General features: G+C 28.6%; 2 protein-coding genes across 2 annotated transcripts; one reads left to right on the forward strand and one right to left on the reverse strand.

Annotated features, from left to right (window-relative positions):
* Positions 1-11,218: 11,218 nt before the first annotated feature.
* Positions 11,219-12,037, forward strand: LOC113557965 (putative nuclease HARBI1). The gene has a single exon (XM_026963503.1). The coding sequence runs from the start codon at positions 11,219-11,221 to the stop codon at positions 12,035-12,037; it is 819 nt and encodes a 272-aa protein (XP_026819304.1).
* Positions 12,038-15,973: 3,936 nt separating this feature from the next.
* On the reverse strand, positions 15,974-20,138 carry LOC113557964. Its single transcript, XM_026963502.1, has 4 exons — positions 19,678-20,138; positions 19,035-19,611; positions 17,377-17,549; positions 15,974-16,070 (listed from the first exon to the last, which is right to left on the reverse strand). The coding sequence occupies exons 1-4, from the start codon at positions 20,136-20,138 to the stop codon at positions 15,974-15,976; spliced, it is 1,308 nt and encodes a 435-aa protein (XP_026819303.1).
* Between the last annotated feature and the right edge of the window lie 1,395 nt (positions 20,139-21,533).

Raw genomic sequence — 21,533 nt, forward strand, 5'->3', positions numbered from 1 at the left:
CCTGGCTAAATATATAATATCCGTATAGACCAAATTACAATATAATATACATGTATATATATTATTTAGGCACTATTACAATAATTAATAATTATCGTTAATTCTTCGTCCGACTATATTTTACGAATATGATCTGACAGCGATGGTAATATAACATTATCTTAAAAATGTAAGTAAACTATTATACTTCTCTTAAAAGTGTGTAATGTGTGTTAACCTATTATATATTATTAATTTACATTAAATAACAAGCCAACATTTTGATTTCATGTTTGATGATCTGAGTAATAGATCAACGCATTTTGCAGAGTACCTACTCTATAGTGCAGGGCTTGTACCTAAGAACCACTCCAAGTGCGCCCGCAGGATAAAATTCCACTCGGGGCAAGATCAAAATTCTAAAATCAAATCAAAAAATTATTTTAAATTTTAATACATTTCTAGTGTCTTCATTCTAAAATAGCATAACCTACATAGAAAATAAACAACATTATGTCATACTCCGTAAATGAATCTCAATAAAATTATGTTATAATTAATATGCGTGCCATTTAATTTATAATAGTTTTAAAAATTCTCAGTAGGGGCAATGGCCCCTTTGGTCCCCCACTCCGGACGTCCTTGTACTACTCTACTTCAATCATCTAAACTTATATCATTCACAAACTACTAGTCCAGATTACGATTTTTGTGTTTGAAAATACTTCGAAAAATATTCTGCTTCATAAAATAAAATTAGAAATGTTTGTTCAAAAGAGTAAAAAATTATATTTTTTTATATTTATTACTAATTTGTTTTATTTAAACTGGAAATTATACAAAAAAAAATATTTTTCAAAGCAATAAATAATAATAGATTCTGAAATAATGCATGTTGCCTGATAAAAGAATCACACTGTATAAAGAATCACTCTGTATAAACAACATTATATATTGCACATGACTCGAACGATAACACAGCTGCATCACGGCGTTATGGCAGTATGGCAGTTTATAGTTTGGATTCGTATGAATATAGTAGAGGTGGCATACGCGTGTTAAAGTTAACCTTATTTTAACAGCACCTAAAAATATTTTTATTTTATTATTCCAAGTTTGATACCTAGGTACTTGAATTTAAAAAAATTAATTCTCCTTATACTCGATATTCGCGTTAACATACAGTTGTGAAAATGTATTTTCTTCGACCAATGAATTCTATCAAATTATATCGGAGGAATAATACATTGATTGATGACGGATGAAATTAATTGTAATTGCGTTTGAATAAAACACGTGTAAAAAATACGATACAAGCATGACATTAAAAAATGTCAGTGAATGTTTTTAAAGCCAATAAAACCTCATCATACCGAGAAAACACGTTAACAGACATTTTTCTTAAGACTGACTGTGAAATGTTAACAAATTACTACATAAAGGTTCACCACCCCTGGCACATGAATAGTATATAATATTAAAGTATTATAGTAGGTAATATTTTAGACGCAAGCAAATATGGTACACCGACAATATTAGTAAAAAAAACAATTGTATGCAATGGCTGTGTACCGGTTCTAAAGTTTATCTGCAATATACCTAACTGATTTTTATGTCGTATTAGCTTATATTTTCATTACAACCTGTCTACTTTACACTTAAAAATATACGATATTTTGCAGACAAATTTTATTTAAAATTAATGTCGTTTTACTCCGATATACTGTGTCGCTGTGGATGATGCCGACTACAATAATAACCGGTCATGCGGGTGTGTGACACGAGCGTCCGGACTACTTCAGAGTACCAGGGGCACGAAAATTGTACGGTCAGTCGCTACTCGTTCGTCGGTTTCTGTGTCGTCGAAGGCGGCGGTTAAAAATGCGACCACTTCATGAATTCCTGTTACATTATTTTCCTTCTCAATACATTTTCCGAATATTTTACCTAACCTAGAATCCACACACTAACATTATAATTTAATGAGATACACAAATAAATGAAAACGAACATTTTGATAATATTTTGATAAACATAAAATATCAGATTAAAAGAAATATCAAATTATATTAGGCATAATATAAGCTAACCGTTTTAAGGAGTTTAGTATAAACAATTCTGCGTGCACGAGTGCAGGATGTGTAAACGTGCGCCTGAAGGTACGGTTTCCCTGCGGCGTCCAGACGCCGTGCTGTTCCACTCTTTGACGCTGCAAGGAAACCGTACCTTGAAGTAAAGTGATCACTATAGTGCGATTAAAATAATCAAACATTTAGATTGAAATTCTTGAGGCATCCAAAATTTAAACATCGAATTTTCATGGTCAATTTTTATGAAAATTGAAGAATTCGTTTTCAATCAACTCTACCAATAATTTAATAATTCAATTATTATATTTCAAGAGTTTAGGAAATAGTCGATACAAACCACCTATAAAACCCATTAGTCTTAGGGTTCCTGTTCGTTATATTAACCTCTTTCATTTATTTATCTGCATAATATTACTAATTGACACTAATGCAAATTACGAAGAGTTGATTTATTGTTGTAGGCGTATAAAAAATGTATAATTTCATATTTTCATCACTATTGTCATCTGTTTTACAATACTGTGTTCGAGTGATCGACATTCAAACACTCGAGTCTTATTGTTTATATGAATATTTATTGTACAACTAGATGATTAATAGCTGCCGTGTTCACCATTACCATTACCAGTTACCACGCCACACCCAACATTGTCAAAGTCTTACAATGTTATTTCAAAAACCTGTCATCGATTTTATACTACGAACTGGCCGGCTATATAGTGTGTATGACATCGGAGTAGATGTGCGCACGTATTTTGAAACATTGTACATCGATAACATGGTCAGAGATGTTGCGCACCAGGTCAATTATGACAGACGACAGACGTACACACAAACCGAGCGTTAAGAGGCAATAATCATTGGAAACTGGAAAGTACTCCTGTACAAAATAATACTAAATAGATATTATACATTCTGTGTCAACGCCAATCGGTGGCTGGGCCGTCAATACGCGTATTACAACTTAAGCGTTACCGATACTACGAACTGTGTCGACGGGCGTAACACGATTACGCACTTTTTTGTAGTTTTTTTTTTTTTTTACACTCATTCACCTTTTTACGTGAAAAAACACAACACGTTTGCACCCTTTTTATCTTTTTATTTATCTTCAAGAAAATACAACACGATTGCGTATCTTTTACATTTTTTCTTTGAGCAAACGCAAATAAATATAAATTCAAAAAATTTACCAACATCAATAATAATTAATAACGTGATGCGTATAGTAAAAAAATCTTATAATACATCATAGTAATTACACGTTAAAAAAGGAATGGTATGTCTATAAAAATAAAGAACTAAAATATACTCACAACGACGACGGTAATAATAATTAATAACGTAATAGGTACGAAAAAAATAAAAAATAAAATAAAAATAATATATCAAAGTAATTTATTAATACGAAAAAAAAATTATAACAAAAATCAAGTTCTTTTAACATTTTAGCACAAAAACGTAGTCCTACATTAGGACGATTAGGTTGCAATTAAATATTATCTGATGCCGCTTTTCTACCGATTTTATGGGCACCTGAATCTTCAACAGAAGCAAGGACGACCAATGGGCCAGAATCTTTCCATAGCCACTACAACGCTCAGTTATATACATCTCAATATCTCATCCATCTATTTAGTATTTACCTATTTATACATTTTTTATTATTGGATATTTAAAGTGAATCTTATTTAAAAATGTATAGTATAAAACAGCAAATGATTAACAAACCTCGTAAAGAGCAAGAAGAAAATATTGCATTTATAATAAATACTCGGAAAAATATAAAAATAATGAGGTATCTTTAAATAATTATTTGCTGACATTAAGACCACGTTTTTGTGCTAATAAGTCATAAGAACTGGATTTTTGTTATATATTTATTTTTTTTTGACTACATATTACATTATTATTAATGTTAATACATTTTTTGAATTCATATTTATTTAAATTTTTGTATTTGCTTAAAGAAAAAAGGTAAAAAGTACGCAATCATAGTGCACCGGTGTAGACAAAGAGTACCCAAAGCCGGCAAACAATATGTAATGGGTACGAATATCGGTCCCACTTAAAACAATGGATGTTTGACAATACATTTTCTACATACTGATAAACACCTCGTAATCGTGCAATAGAAAACAAAATGTGATTGGTCTAGGTGGCGACGAGGGTTACTACGATGGCGATTGCGACGAATACGACGAACCTGGATTATATACGCTGCAAGTATGCGCTACTGTTCATGTGTACTAATTGTACGATGTCAAGACGTCGAGTATTTCAATATCAGCGAGGTGTTGACCATACGGAAAAGTAGTATAAACTACAGTTGGTTTTCAATACAAACGAATTCGACATTGTCATGTACCTACTAACTACTAAGGCGCATATACATATATAGTTTCAATATATTAATAAGCATTATTGTAAATCGACTTGTTTTCCGCTCTAATAGACAATAGTTAACTGTGATCATATAGTTTTTAACCTATTGAAAAATAATTTATGTATAATTATAATAGATAGGTTTTTTCGTTTGTTTATTTGAACATTACATTTTTATAAATAAAATAGTTAACTGTAATTTATTGGCGTCATTCAGCCTAATATTATGATGTAAAAATTATTCAATAGTGCCGACAACGCCAAATGGGAAAATGATTAAATATTAAGAAACTTTTTGTATTTATTATAATATTATACGTGTTAACATTTTTAATTTATGTAATTTAATACTTAATACTCATCTATTGAATAGGCATAATTAATAATCAGGGCCCATGTATTATTAATGTGATAATATTGCTTTAATAACCGACCATTATAATATTAATATGAAATTTATAATTATAACCACAGTATTATATAAAATTAAGTAAATTACCAAGTGTTTAAGTGTACACAAAAATAAAAAAATTACATTTTTAATAATCTATAATCGTTAATATGATGATGTAAACTTAAAAATAAATCTAGATTTTGTAAAGCACAGTAGGTACCTAAATATTTTAATTTCAATATAGTTTTATACATGTTAAGAAATAATTTTTATTAATACAAATGCGTATTAAATTGGTTATTTTACATAATATAACCAGATGTCTTAATATCAATGTTTTATTTAAAATATAATATTATTATAACATTTATAACCATAGTATTAAGTATTATATAAATTTAAGTAAACTATCCAGTGTTGAAATTGTACATAAAAATACAAAAATTATAATTTTAATTATACATAATAGTTAATTTGAAATTAAACAAAATGTAATTAAATTTAAATTAAAAATTAAAAAATAATAGTTTTATGTAATAAAAAAATATTTTATAATTTGTTCGAACGCGGTATGTTTCCCGCCACCTGGTCAACCGGTCCCACTAAGGTGGTGCGACTGTTAGACGAAAGTTTGTGAAGTTGCCAATGCCGCCGCTCCGTTGCAGCCGACACCATCGCTGACCGGTTCGTCGTTGTCCTGTTCTTTTTCGGCGTTCGGAGTGTTCGGACTTGCGGAGCCTTTCCGCGCGTCCTTCCTCGCCACACGGCTACACAGCGTGTGTACGCCATTTTTACGCGAACGTTTCGAGTGCCAGTGTCGCGCCTCGACGAACGATTTCGTTTGGTTCACCGTTTTTCGCGTCATTCGCGATAGCACAGCGTGATCGTTGTTTTGTTAGTTCGAACGACACATTTGTCTCGCCAATGACAAGTCGTACAAACCGCGTGGTTTCGAGTGCCCGTCGTCGTCGGTGTGTCGTCGTATATTCGTGTGGTCCGACGACAATCTTATACCATTGATTATGAATAGGTACTTACTCAGAGACGGATTTACACAATTGCCGCTCCTAGGCAAATTTTGTTTTGCCGCCCCATTAAACTTATTAACGAGGAAACACATTTTTAAGCACTTATTTAGCATAATTACAAAAAAAAAAAATCAGAAATACTGATACAAAACAATAACTATTGCTTATGTTAATAAACTGTTCTAATCAGTAAATTGTACCAATACAATATTTTTATTCAAATATAATATATCACCACGTTTTTGAATAATTTTGCTCTACCAATTAAATATAATTAAGTTCCTTCAACGCTATACTAGTGTTATAGTGTTTACTGTTTACTTATCAGTAATTTAAGTACTAATATCTGAATATTAAGTCTATCCGCCTTGAATGTTGTGTTGAAAATTACCGAATGTCTAGTCAGAATAAACCTATTTTCTACTTGGCCGCCCTCTATTTCATAGTCGCGAAGAAAAATGAACACTCATAATAGTTTTATCTTTCGGATAGAAAAAGTTTTATTTTTGTACACACAGTGTGTATGTAGTATGTACGAATATATTATATAAAAATATTCACAGTGACTGGTTTATAATTATTAGATTATCGTTCCAATGCGAACCGATCGTCACCCGTATTCGTATAAAATATATCATTTATGTATGTATTGTACGTGTAATGTGTACGCCGTACGATCGAACGCAACCAACGACCGATTTTTAATAATTTCTACGAATTGTTAAAAAAACAAAATAACGAAATATGTTATCTATGATTAGTATATAGATAATCGATATACTTTCTGGCAGTCGTTCGATAATTTACTTGGACGTTTATTGTTATGTATTATAAAATAAAGAAGAAATGTTAATTATATTAACAAGAATAATATGTTATATGTTATTATTAAACATTTTTATTCGCCATCCTTCAGAGTTCTAACTATTATAGATTATTAAAATTGTAATTTTTGTATTTTTATGTATAATTTCTACACTTGATAATTTATTTTAATTTTAATAATATTAATATACTATGGTTATAAATATTATAATAATATTATATAGGTTGATTAATGATAATTATATTTTAAATAAAACATTGACATCAAGGCATTTGGTTATATTATGTAAAATAATCAATTTAATATTCATTTGTATTAATATAAAATAAAACTAACAGTATGTAATATCATTGATTATAAATACTAGTATTATAGTAGATAATATATAGGTACGTTAAAACTACCTATAAAACATTTATAACTAATTTAATAAGACAAGGATTAACACGGAATAATTTGCATCGATATAAAAAAATACAGGATAAAACATGGTCACCTTAACCTGTTAACTTGAATGGGCACACATGAAAAAAAAATATTAACTACCTAAATAATCTTAGGTAGAAATATTAACATATTTTAGTTGTATGTAGTATGTGCTATAATTATTATACTAAATAAATTAGTAAAACGAACTAACTATAATTAGTTGAAATATTTTTACTATATTTACGTTTATATAATAGGATATTAAATAGTCAACATTATATTACCGGATAAAAATGGTTAATACAACCAAATCATATAGTACGAGTAACTATATCTAAAATTGTTCACGTATAGGACCCGTATACGTATACGAATATTATCGTTATTTTGGTTTTTCCAAATACCGAGTATTATTGCTTGTTTGTGTCTTGATTATTTACGCGATAACATCTATAATAATAGTGGCATAATCAGTGCCGAATTAAGTGTTTCACGGGCCTTAAGAAAATAAATAAACGGGCTTACTTGGCTATAAGGAGAAAAATAAAGGTGCTAATTACAAATTAAAAAAAATTTCATTTTTTAAACTATATAGTTGAATACTAAAATAAATGTATAGTTATTAAATTATATTTTGTTATATAGAAATAAATGTGTGTATAAACTGTATAATTTTGGCGAATTCAATTGAAATCTGGATGTAGTCTGACCATTTATGTCAGCCGAATTTTGTCCCCAATAAACAATCTAATAATTTGGTAAAATATTGAGTCGATGTCAGGTCCATGACAATCGACTTAATGTGCAAATCTACAAATTTTAAATTTTTTCAATACAAAAAAAAAATTATGCGCCGAATTTTTTCGAGTGTCCTAAGCAGTGCTTAATTTGCTTGTAGGTTAATCTGGTACTGGGCATAATGCATTCATTCAGCAGCGAGTCCACGACTAGTCAGAAACTCAAAAGTCAGTAAACTATACTGCACTATTTCATTTTGATTTTAACTTTTTTTTCTATACAATTAATTTTTAGTAAAATTTACGAATTTACCGAACATTTGATGAAAGAATTGGGAATCCATGATAATATAATAAATATTTTCAAAGGTAACGTAGAACAAGTTAATTATACATTTATACAAAATATTTGTAATGTCTGATAGATAAGTACACCAGACATTATTATTTACTAATATTATACAACTTCGCTTATTAAAAATTGTTTCTAAAATCTGATATATTAACATTACCTACGTGGCGTGAATAACTATTTTATGAAGCTTTTATTTTTTCGTATTTTGTAAAAGTGGAGTTATAATGACCATATCCTTGTTTATAATTTACAAATAATCTATGTTCTTTTGTGAATTTGAATTGTGCGTGGGTTAGCCCTTTCAATTAACACCGGGACAATTTGTGAGTACTGAGTAGGTACTTGTTTTAGGTAATTTTTAATATTTTTATATTATAATTATATTCAGACACAATAAAAGAATTTATATCAAAAATTGGAAAAAGATCTAAATTTTTCAAAAAATTAACAAGTATGAAAAACATGTTAAGTGTGTTAAATACTTTTGGTTTATTATAGTTAATATTGTTGATTTAATTGTGATTTTAATGCAAACCAGTTCCCACATTTACAAATTATGAAATTCTTAAAAAATATACATATCGTTTATTTTCCTAGATTAGGACGCTTTTCAAGAAAATAAATAGTCTGTATTACAACCACTTATTTACCTAACCAATTGCTGTATGATAAATAAAATAAATTTTACCGATAGTAGATACAAATACTAAGAATAGTATTATCTTTTATTTAAAAAAATGGGTTGATTATGCTTGTACAACCTTATATTTGTATGTTTAGAATCTGATAAATTCAATAATATTTAATTGTCTGATATGTTGATTGAAACTAAATCTCTTCCCCATAACCATAATACTCAAGACTTATTTTCAGATGAAATGTTTTTTGAATCCGAAACATCAGTTGTAATAGATTCTTTTAGTTTTACTAGTTTGGGTATAAGTAGGTAGTATTGGTTCTTCTACATTCTGTATCTATTCTATATTTTAACTGTTTCATAACAATCTTCAAAAAATGATTTCTGTACTTCTCAGATTGAATTCTACTTTACAGAATGAGAAAAGCATGGTGATGGTAGCATTGGCATTGATATATTGTGTTTATAAAAATTTCAATTATTCTATGAATTTATGTATTTTTTTTTTTTGGATTTTAATGTTAATATAAAATGTATACACTATAGGTACATACATTTTGTAAATTAAAGTATCTATATATACCAATTGTTTTATAATCATCCACTTAAGGCCCTCCGCACACGAGGCGATTGTAACGCGACACGATTCTTGCGCGATTTATGCGATATATACGATACAAGCAATTTGTGCGATTACGGGGGCGCACACGATGCGATTGTTGTGCGATTATTATTATCGTTGTTTACGTATTTATTCGCTTGTAATCAGTCGATTATTGACGTTTGTGCAGTTCTTTGGTTACATTTTTTAAAATGTCGAGTTCATCTAGTGACGAAGAAGCAATTGTTACGTACTATTTGTACAAAAAGTTGGTTGGTAGAAAAAAGCAAGAAAAGAATCATAGAAGGAAATTTTGGATTCATTCTTATATTCAAAAAAATAACCACTGTCGACTTTTCGTTGCGACTAGAGAACTTCAGGAAACCGACGTTAAATTTATAGCATTTTACAGAATGTCAAAGGAATCCTACAAAGAAATTGTAGATATTATATCTCCTGCCATTTATCAGAAGAATACTAACATGAGAGAATGTGTGAGTGCAGAAGAACGAATATTAATCACATTAAGGTACGTCAATGATGTTTATAATAATAGTTTTAATAATATTTTTTAATATTTATAATATAATAAACCTTATAATATTAATAACCAAAAACATATCCTTATTTAACATTAGATTTTATAATTTTAATCATAATAAAAAACATTAACTTCTTATTTAACATTAGACTTTATAATTTTAATCATAATAAAAAACATTAACTTCTTATTTAACATTAGACTTTATAATTTTAATCATAATAAAAAACATTAACTTCTTATTTAACATTAGACTTTATAATTTTAATCATAATAAAAAACATTAACTTCTTATTTAACATTAGGCTTTATAATTTTAATCATAATAAAAAAAAACATTATTGACTACAAGTTTGTGTAATTTGAAATTACCGTACTTTCGTCCGAAAACGAAGATAAATAAGTAGCAACTGAAGAATGACTATTCATTAGGGGAGGACTAAGTATTTCGTGAATGAGTTCAATAGATTTGCGCTTATAGGTTCTCAGTTGTGAATCTGACATTGTTAAGAGATCTGGTATAAGACTATTTAGAAACTGTTTCACTGAATCTGTCTTGACATCAGAAGCAGTAGCGGCTATTTTAGCTTTCTTGGTTTCAAAATATTCGGTCAAGGCTTTGTCAACATCAGTGGAAATATTTTTATTTCTTTTTACTCTTTTTCCTGGAGTAGATTTGGATTTTGAAAATGTCGATTCTGGAGTAGTAACGCGTTCAGTTTCAGATTGTGTCGTAATTAGTGGTATGCTATTTGAAGTAGAAGGGTGAGGGGATAGTGGTTGAAGCATATCTGGTGATGAGACTGACACGATGTCCGTCTGGTTTGATTCAGTATACTCCGATATTTCCGAGTTTTCCCACACATCGGCGGTCTCAAAATCTTTATCGGGAATAGGTGGTAAATTTCCACTAGGCATAGCACATGTTTTGACAAAAGGTAACGTGAATTGCATTGCCTCATTCAAATAATACGGCTTTTTGGCTTTTGATCCACTTGTCGAGTTTTTAATTCTTCTTACAAACGTAGTCCTTAAATTCCTCCATTTTTCTTTGCAATCGTTCACTAAAAAACATACATATAATGCATTTTCATATTTATTTTACAGATATTTGGCTACAGGGAGTACATTTGTGTCGCTAGGCTTGTACTTTTGCCGAGGAGAATCAACAGTTGGTCAGATCGTGGCAGAGACGACACAGATAATATGGGATGTGATGAATGGATATTGGATGTCGAAACCGAATAAGGATCAATGGAAAAATATTGCAGAACGTTATGAATCTTTGTGGAATCTACCGAATTGTATAGGCAGTATAGATGGTAAACATATTCGAATAGAGAAATTGCCGAATACAGGTTCAAGTAATTTCAACTATAAAGCCTACAATTCGATAGTATTATTGGGATGTTGTGATGCTGATGGCCTTTTTACGATGGTAGAAACCGGATATGCAGGTAGGAACAGTGACGGTGGAATATTTCGAGCTTCAGCAATGAAATATCATATAACTCACTCACAACTTGATATTCCGTTACCTTCAAAGTTACCTCACGATACCAATAACTGTAACTTTCCCTATTATTTTGTGGCAGACGAAGCGTTTCCATTATCGAAATATCTAATGAGACCCTACCCCAGACGGACTCTTAATAACATTAAAAGAGTATTTAATTACCGATTAAGCCGTGGTAGGAAAACGATTGAGTGCACATTTGGTATGATGACGGAAAAATTTCAAGTGCTGAGTACTGCTATTCGTTGTCGTGATGTTGATAAAATCAATAATATCGTAAAAGCATGTTGTATACTCCACAATTTTATCCGTAAAAGGGAAGGTATTCGGTATGCAATGCGAAACTTTGAAGAAAGTGTTGATCTGCGTAACACCAACAACTTCACTACAGAATATTCGACTTCAAATGAGAAAACAGTAAACGATCAATCGTCATGTTATGATTTGAGAGATTATTTATCACGATACTTTACTACTCCACAAGCATCTCTTCCATGGCAATGGAATAATTGTATATAAATTAGTAACATTTATAATATTAATGATAAACTAAATAATAAACTATTCTTCTTACTGGTATTCTCTCCATATTGCTTTTATTATATACTAATATTATCATTATTTAAGTAGTATATATTATTATTCTGTTTTATTTAAGAAGCGTGTTGCGTGTACAATATAAAGAGGACTGGAAAGTCCCATTGGTTGGCAAATAAACTAAGTACAAATAAATAATCAACAATTATTTTGGTTTAATACGACTGGAAATTAAAATTGATAGTAAAAGTATACTATTTTATAATATTATATATTTGGAACGTGTTTAGTGTGTTTTGTGGAATATAATTATATATGTAAATATTTAGTTTGCAAATAAAAACAATTATTAATATATTAAAATAAAATTAGCATCAATTTGTACACTTACAGATAAATTAACTTCAATTGACACATCATGCCAAGCTTTGTCTTGACAATCTCGTCTTGAATACTCCGACATAGAGAAATCATAAAGTTCAGGATGTTTTTCAATTTCACCAACAAATTTAATATTGAATGCCTCCATAGTTAAAATAATAATATAATACAACGAAAAAAAATGTAATTACGCGCAATTCGAGCGACGCGACTGCCAAGCGATCAGCACTGCCGGTCGCACGTGCCGTCCGTCGCACGCGTCACAGTCGCGTCGAAGTCGCATCGTTATCAAATTGCGTCGTTAGAGGATCCCCATTCACTTTGAAAGGAAATCGCTCGTATCGCATATATCGCATACATCGTGTCGCGTTACAATCGCCTCGTGTGCGGAGGGCCTAAATCAACTTAAATCAAATACTTTTAAATAGTGTTTTGCATAAATACGCTAATACTTATGGAAAATAGCAATGCTGGACATTAACGAGTTAAAAAGTTAAAAGTTAAGTTTGAATTTTCATTAACTTTGTTATTAACTTAGTAAATTTATTTTGTTCTTATTTTTTTTTTTTACATTTTTCTATTTCAGTCATTTTCGTGTCAAAAAATATTTTTACTGTGAATTTATTAGTTAAAAATACAGTAGTAAGTATTACCAATTTAACTTTTTTCAAAAATTTGAATTCATTAACCTTTTTATTAGGAAAAATATTCAATATTGACCACTTAATAACACATAAATATTAAAATACATAATATATACATTATACAATATTGTAAAAAATGTTTGATTTTTGAATAATTAAAAAATTGCATTCATAATAAAAAAAAAACTTGGGAATAATTTATTGTTATAGTGAAGTACTAGATAGTACTACACAGCGCTCTTAACTGTATGTCCTTCACAATATATGGTCGAAGAGAATATGAAACGCTAGAGATTTCTCTCGAGTTACTGTTTAAACTACTAGTCAATATAATTGTTATTATCGTCGTTATTCATCATATTATTGAAATACGATCGCAGTTCTCTAAGCATTGATTGGAGTTCTTTGAGCTTGCCCGAAAGATATTCATTAATGGAATCTCAGAGCGTTCTATTGGTGTGATATTGATGATGAATTATTTTTATTTGATGGAGCTTGTTTATTGTTCGTAAGTTCTGTGTATCGAGGTATACCTAAAACAAAAAGACATGTTGGCTATACAATTATTTATAGGTACTTAAATTAAACACACAAATAATTAATTCACACAACAAAATAATTTAAATCTTTGTTCTTCGTTTAAATATCTAATTTCATTGAAATTTAAACTTAAAATCAATGTTAAAGTATTTTTATAGGAACTTATAAGAAACCTTTAGATATTAATATTTTAATCTATTGCTGTAATAATAAGACATTTTATAAATTTTGAACAATAAAATAATTTTACAATTTTCATGATTTTGATAAAATTTAAACTTAAGATGCTTATAAAAAAAATGCATGTATATTTAATACATTTTAATAAGCTCAGTAAAAACTGTAAATTAGTTACTTTTATTAAAAAGTTAAGTTTTTCGACCATTGATTTTGATATTTAGGTTTTTTGTCCCCACTATACTGAAATCAAGACTTTTGTTAATAGAGATGTATAACTTGGTTCACTGTAGACCTTTATGTTTAAATATTATTAGCAGTTCAGAAAAATAATTTTAATATAAATTAGATTTAAAGAAAAGTAAAAGCATATCATTAATTTTATCAGCTATAAGCTATTCAACATTTTAATTATCTTGGGTACCCAATAGATACAAATCCATTATACACAAATATTTTTTGACAAGTGTACTTTATTTAATACCGATAAAGATGCTATATTAAATACAAACAAGAATGTAGATATTGAAGATTTTTTCAAGTCTTATCAGAGATTAAATTAGGGTTTTGAAACAGATAATCAAAATAATTATAAATTTAGTAATGTTCAAACGTTGGAATATTTAAATTCAAAAAATAAAGATTTTACTGTTCTTAATTTATTTTCAATCATCAAAATTTTTTTTGAGATGCTCTTGTATTGTATATATCAGAATATTCAAACAAGTTCTAATGTCATGTAATTATAATAAACTAATAATTGTTAATTAATTGTATTTATTTATTATTATATGCATTTTTATAACTACCTAAGTATAACTAAATATTATATTAAAGAATCAACTTACCACATCATTTTGAATAGTAGTATTAGTATAAATGTTGATGGTACTTCATTTTTTTACATATTCATTATTCAAAAAAAAAAAAAATTCAGCGATTTAAGATTGGTAAGATTAAAATAAAAAAGAGCAATCCGTTATTATCATAAATATTATGTCCTTATACTACTATATTGATATAAATCTATCAATAAAAAAATACTTAAGAACAATAATAGTATAAAATAAATTGCGCTCTTCAATGCTACTATTTATTATTTCTAAGTCTAGAAAGTGTAAGTATCTAATTTTGTAAATAATTTAATAAAATCAAAGCATGACGACAAAAGTTTGACACAATTTATGTATTATTTAGTAGATGTATATTATATAAGGGAAATAAGCTCAATGTCAACCTGAAATATGAGCTCAACCATTAGGCAAAGCCAACTTCAACCACTAATGCATGCTAGTTAATTCATTCTAATTTAGTTCTAACTACTATACAACTCATCAAAATATTATTTAATATTGTAAATTATGTTTACAGAAAAGTTATAGACGAATCCAAAGAAGCATTAAAAAAGAAATATATGATAAATATTAAAAAAGTTATAAGCAAAATAAATTATTTGATTTTCCAGGGTTCCCAAATTGTTATTATTTGATTAACTTAAATAATAATTCATTATCGACTTTATGGGAACCAATCACTAATATCTGCTAAAAAGTTACTTGACAATTTTTTTTTTATGTTGAAAATTATTATTATTTTAATTATTAAACTGTAACTTTTCACGGTTTTAATTTGTTTTAGGGGTTTTAATATTTAATTTAATACATGTTTGTATTTAATTTTCTTTTAATTTTTCTATAAACATCATTTACAATATTAAATAATATTTTGATGAGTTGTATAATTGCTAGAACTAAATTAGAATCAATTTATGGTGAAACGAACGCGATCGGTTTTTAGGAGATTGCGTTTCATACTTTTTAACTGTAACCGATTCCGTTTGACTCGCTATTGTTTTTTTTATGATCATGATCCCATGAAGAAGACAATTGATCTTTGGATAGTAGTTCAAAAAAAGTCTTAGGAAATGGCTTAGATGAATGAAATTTACAACATGGTGATCCATGTCTTAAATGCTAGTATTGACGACTGTCTGATGAAAGATTGATTTGATATAATTCCGCTTATGGAGTGACACAAAAGCAGTCGGTTTAGGATATTGCGTTTTATGTTTTGTATCCCATTTTATTTTAAATTTATTCAGAAGTTTTTGAAGGCGCTGCAATGATGGTTAATGATCTTGATCTTTTTAAAAAGGCGATTGATCATAGGATCTCAATCACATACTGGTATAACGTTTGTTCTTATTTTTTTTTATCATCACTATTCCTTGAAGAAGACGATTGATCGTTGGATCTTGATGACATGCTGCTTGCCTAAAACAATCAGAAAAAAATTATAAAATTTTCATTTATTTTCAACTTGAGCATTTTTTATACGAGTATCCGACAATCATAAATAACAGATCAAAAGCAACGCTTTGTACTAAAAATCAATGAATGTGTATAGTATTATTTTCACTAATCAAAAAGTTATTTACTCATAGTTAGTATAGATATTATAATATTTAAATAAAAAAACTATCCACTACGTAAAAAAAAAAAAAAAACAGAATTTTGAAATATTATTTATTCCTATATTAAATATAAAAAGCTTGTACCATAAAATACAAACCTTTAAGTATTGTTATCAGGAGTAACCTATTCATTCAGTCTTAATTGATATTATTGCCAGTTAGGTAATCATCTGTTTGATATCATTCCGCTTTTGTGGTGAAACGAAATCAATAGGTTCAGCATATTGCACTTTTGCTTTGCAAATGTAACCCATTCTACCTGATATTTGTTTGAATTTCTCTGATGATCTCGATGCCGAGTAGAAGATAAATAAGTCTTAATGACAAGTTGCTTGTCTAATACAAACTAAAAAAATACGTAATTTTTAAAAAGTTTATACCAAACAAACACAACTTAAAGTTTTGTTATAGGGAGCATCCCATTGATTCAGTCTTCAGTAATAGTATTGACGACCAAACGGTTTGGAAATCACCTTATTCTTATCATTCAGCTTTCGGGGTGACACGAGCGCAGTAGGTTTAGCTTATTGCACTTTATGCTTTGTAACTGTAACACATATTATCTGATGTTCGTTTGTATTTTTTTGACGATTTTGATTTCATGAAGAAGGTGCTTGATCGATATTGGGTCTTTATCACATTGTGGTTTGGCATTTGCTATTATTTTTTTATGATCTTGATCTTTTGAAGAGGATGGTTTATTAGTTCTGTATGACATACTGGTTTGGCATTTGCTCGTATTTTTTTTATTATCTTGATTCCGTTTAGAAGACTATTGATTATTAAATCTTGATAACATTGTGGTTTGGCTTTGGCTCTTATTTTATTATGATCTTGATCGTTTGAAGAGGATAGTTTATTAGTTCTTTATGACATACTGATTTTTCGTTTGCTCTTATTTTTTGTATGAACTTGATACGGTATAGAAGACTATTGATCATTGGGTATTGAAAACATTCTGGTTTGGCGTTTGCTTCTTTAAAATAGTATTGTCGACAAGGTGGTTTAGAAATTACCTTTTTGTTATCATTCAGCTTTCGGGGTGAAACGATCGCAGTAGGTTTAGCATATTGCATTTTATGCTTTGTAACTGTAACTTTTCCTACCTGATGTTTGTTCGTATTTGTTTGACGATCTTGATTTCATGAAGAAGATGCTTGATCGATATTGGGTCTTTATGACACACTGGTTTGGCGTTTGCTCTTTTTTTATGATCTTGATCCCATTTAGAAGAATGTTGATCATTAGATCTTAATAATATTCTGGTTTGGCATTTGCTCTTTTCTTTTTAAGATTTTGATCTCGTTAGAACATGATGGATTATTGTGCCTTGTGGCATGCAGGTTTGACATTTGCTCTTTTTTGTTTTATGATGATGATCGCTAAATATAAACGATTAATTATTGGATGTTAATGACGTGCAAGTTGGGAGTTTATTCTTATGTTGTTTATAATTATTTCGCTTTATTTATAGGTTCTTGATTTCGTGAGGGATATCATTGTGTACACATGACATGCTTGTTCGGTGTTTAGTCTTATTTTTTTTATTTTCTTGATTCCGTGTAGAAGACCAATGACCATTGGGTCTTGATAACAAGCTGCTTGTCTAATACAAACTAAAAAAATATGCATATTTATTTTATATTGCCTAAATCTAAATTTATTTTTGTATGTTCATATTCAACTATTACATCAATATTATTAATTCATTCCTAGATAAGGCATCTGCTATTTAATTTTCTACACCTTTTTTGCAATCTATATAAAAATTGAAATCTAATTAATTAAGTGTTAATCTAGCTATCTGAGCTGAAGGAATTTTTAAATTTTTGTAGTATTGAAGACATATATTGTCGCAAAAAACGGTAAAATATCTTCCCCATAAATATTCGCAAAAATAATTTATTTCAAAACAGAAACCTTATAGTTCTAAGGTAGTTGTTGAATATTTTTTTTTTCATTGTACAATAATTTACGTGACGCATAGCCTATCAGATGTAGTATGTTATTATCATTTGGTTGTTCAATATAAGCTCCTAAACGTATTATTGAAGCATCTGTTGTTAGAGAAACAGGTTTATGGTCATTAAAGTGTTTCAAAAGTGGTTCAGAGATAAAATAATTTTTTAATTTTTGAAATGATTTTTCGTGTTAAATTTTCTAATCCATTTTTTATTATCTCTTTTTATAAGTTCAGTGAAGGGGTGGGCTATTTATGCGAAATCTTTTACGTGTTTTCTGTAATAAGAATTTATTCCTATAAATGATCTAACATCTTTTTGAGGTTTTGGTTATTTGAACTGAGTTATTGCTTTTGTTTTTTTTATACCTTCACGAGTTATTATATGACCGAGTAATTCAATTTTGTTATTAAAAAAAGAAACATTTACTTGTTCTGAAAAAGCTTCATTTAATTTTCTCTAAAAAATGCTTGAGCTAACTTTTAGGCCTTGTCGGATTTTAGTAAACGTGAATAATCCATGACAAGATGTGAATACAAGTTTGTATTGGTCTTCTTCTTTGACAGGTAATTGAAAAAAACTAGAATTAAGATCTAATGATGAAAAATATTTTAATTTTTACTAAATATGTAAAATAATTTATTAATTATTTTTACTAACATTCTGTTATCATTTTTATGTAATTATTTCATTTATTTTATTTGACTATATTTAAATTAATTTTTTAACAAAACAAAATTCTTTTTTTTTGTGCTTTGGTGAAATGGGCCCAAATCTTTACTACTACTATTTAAAGTACTTACCGGGATTTTCAAGTAAGAAATTGGAATGTATCGATACGCAGTTAACGGTTCCATTTTGAAAGGCATACCATTAAAACATACCGTTATTACATCGTTATAACCATAATATGATTTCTGGAACTCGGTATATGCGTGATATAATGTAGCCATCTTGTTCTTAGTAAAGTCGCTTTGAAAATCTTCATATGGGAATATTTCAGAGTTTAAATAGACCTTTACGTTTTTAATTTTACAATGATCAAAAAATGACATTGCTTTACTCGAGCTATTTTTCCTATCGGTTTGAAAACCGATTATGACATATCGAGTATTGTTAGATGTCTTTACTTTCCATGAATGCGAAGTGTTTTGAGGTAAAAACGGATATTCACACAGTTCCCACGATCTAAACGCACATGTTAGAGGTTTCTGATTGTTGATTACTTTCAACAGTCGTATTTTTTCTCTATCACTCACTTTCACTATAGGCATTCTCCACAATATTTTTGTTATATTTATTTTAACGTCTTTTAGTTTAGGAGCGTCTACTATTTCATTATTTTTAAACTGTTTAACAGCATTCATATCGATCGATGATCTATTTAATATAAGTTGTTGATTACAGTTTATTAAAATACGTTTATAATCTTCACAAAAACCAAACAAATCTTTAAGATTAATACACCCGTTAAAATTACCGCTGTCGATAAAATCTTTATTACCATTTTTAATATCACTATCCCAGGAAGCGTTATGATGCGATATAATATTTGATTTATTATACGAGCAATATCCTTTTAATGTAGTCGAAATACCTGGGTTAACAAGTTTTTGAATTTGAGTACCGTTTATTTCATATTTCATTTCAGAGAAAAGAAATGACAGTCCATTGTTTATAAATCTAATTTCTTCAGTTATTTCTGTAGGTTTGGTTATTGTACCCTCGATGTAAATATAACTCTCACATGGTAAAGTATAAGACTCTGTGTTATGTAAAGCAATACGTACTTCATCGTTATTGGAGAGGGCAGATGTTGAATAAGGTAAAAAAGAATGATATTCAATTTGAGTTATTTTACAATCATCGGTGTATTCAGCCGTGACATCTAAATACATATCATCCATATTAAATAGCGTTTAGCAAGCGTAGAAAAGCCAAATTTTCTGGTGTTAAACTATGTTCAACTAGTTTACGTTTAGAATATTTCTTCATAGGAGTTGTTACCTTGATAGTGTTTCTAACACGACTAACAGGTTTTACATATGCATTCGTATTTATATTATAAAATTGTAAGCCCATCAAGAGTCTTGACAAAAGTAGCTAATGATTGAAAAGATTCTAGATTATAAAATAATAATAATAATAACGATTATATGTTTCTAAATCCATAACTTGTTAAATTATAATTTGGTAATATTACCTCTCTGATCCTTATAACGACTTGTTTGTTGAAATCATAGTTCGCGTTCAAGATGTAATATGAGGTGATCGATTTATGTTTTAAAATAATTAGACCTTATTTTCTTTGAACCACTATTGTAATTTTATTTAACTTTTTTTTAATATTTTTTAATACACGTATTTTAATTTCTTATTATTATGTCTTATTGCATGAACGATCTGCATGTTGCCTGTGTGTGTGTGTGTGTAATATCTTATCGTTATTAACTAACAATTATTATAATTATTTTATTGTATATTTTAAATTTAAAAAATATATGATAGCTTAGGCGCACATCATTACAAATATCAATCGTACGATCATATCATCATCATACCTAACATCAATTTGATATTCCGCATTTGGTGCGACACGAACGCAATCAGTTTATTAGCCGGTTTAGGAGATTGCGCTTTATACTTTTTAACTGTAACTGATTTCGTCTGACTTATGCTCTTGATTTTTAATGATATTGATCTCACAAATAAAACGATTGATGATTGGGTCTTGAAGACAAGCTGGTTATAAATAAAACTAAAATAAGTATTTTTTTTACCTGCAAGGTCTTGTGTAAGAACATACATTTACCCATTATAATATACTATAGTTATAAGTATGATCACGACTATTATACGTTTAAATATATCTGTTCTTAAAATTGTACGCATTTGACGTATACTGTAACAAATATACCAAACGACACGAAGATAACGATACAATAATACGAATAATTTGTACAACCAATTTCATACGTTTTATCGACGTATATTCACAGTTAAATTCACAAAACTTTTTTAAATATTTATGATACTTAGACATATATACCATCTACAGAATTCTAAAATATTATTTATTTCTAATTAAAATATAAAAATGTACTACCAAACAAAACATTCCTTAAAGTTTTGCTATCAGGAGTAACCTATTCATATACTACTGAATTATCCATAATACGTCAACTATATACTTCTAATAAATCTCATATTCAATTATAAAATACCTATTTTTTTTTGGTTTTATGAGGTTTTAAAACCTCATTTTAATATCGGGTATTTATTATTTTATATTAAAAAAAAAT

This window comes from Rhopalosiphum maidis, chromosome 3 (assembly GCF_003676215.2).
Source record: "Rhopalosiphum maidis isolate BTI-1 chromosome 3, ASM367621v3, whole genome shotgun sequence".
Taxonomy (NCBI): domain Eukaryota; kingdom Metazoa; phylum Arthropoda; class Insecta; order Hemiptera; family Aphididae; genus Rhopalosiphum; species Rhopalosiphum maidis.

Coding starts and splice junctions, on each gene's coding strand:
- LOC113557965 (XM_026963503.1), top strand. CDS start 11,219: ATGAATGGATATTGGATGTCGAAACCGAATAAGGATCAATGGAAAAAT.
- LOC113557964 (XM_026963502.1), bottom strand. CDS start 20,138: ATGGATGATATGTATTTAGATGTCACGGCTGAATACACCGATGATTGT. Junction 19,612..19,677: donor TGTATTAATCTTAAAGATTT/GTTTGGTTTTTG, acceptor TATATTAAATAG/ATCATCGATCGATATGAATG. Junction 17,550..19,034: donor TTTCTTACTTGAAAATCCCG/GTAAGTACTTTA, acceptor TAAAAAGAAAAG/AGCAAATGCCAAACCAGAAT.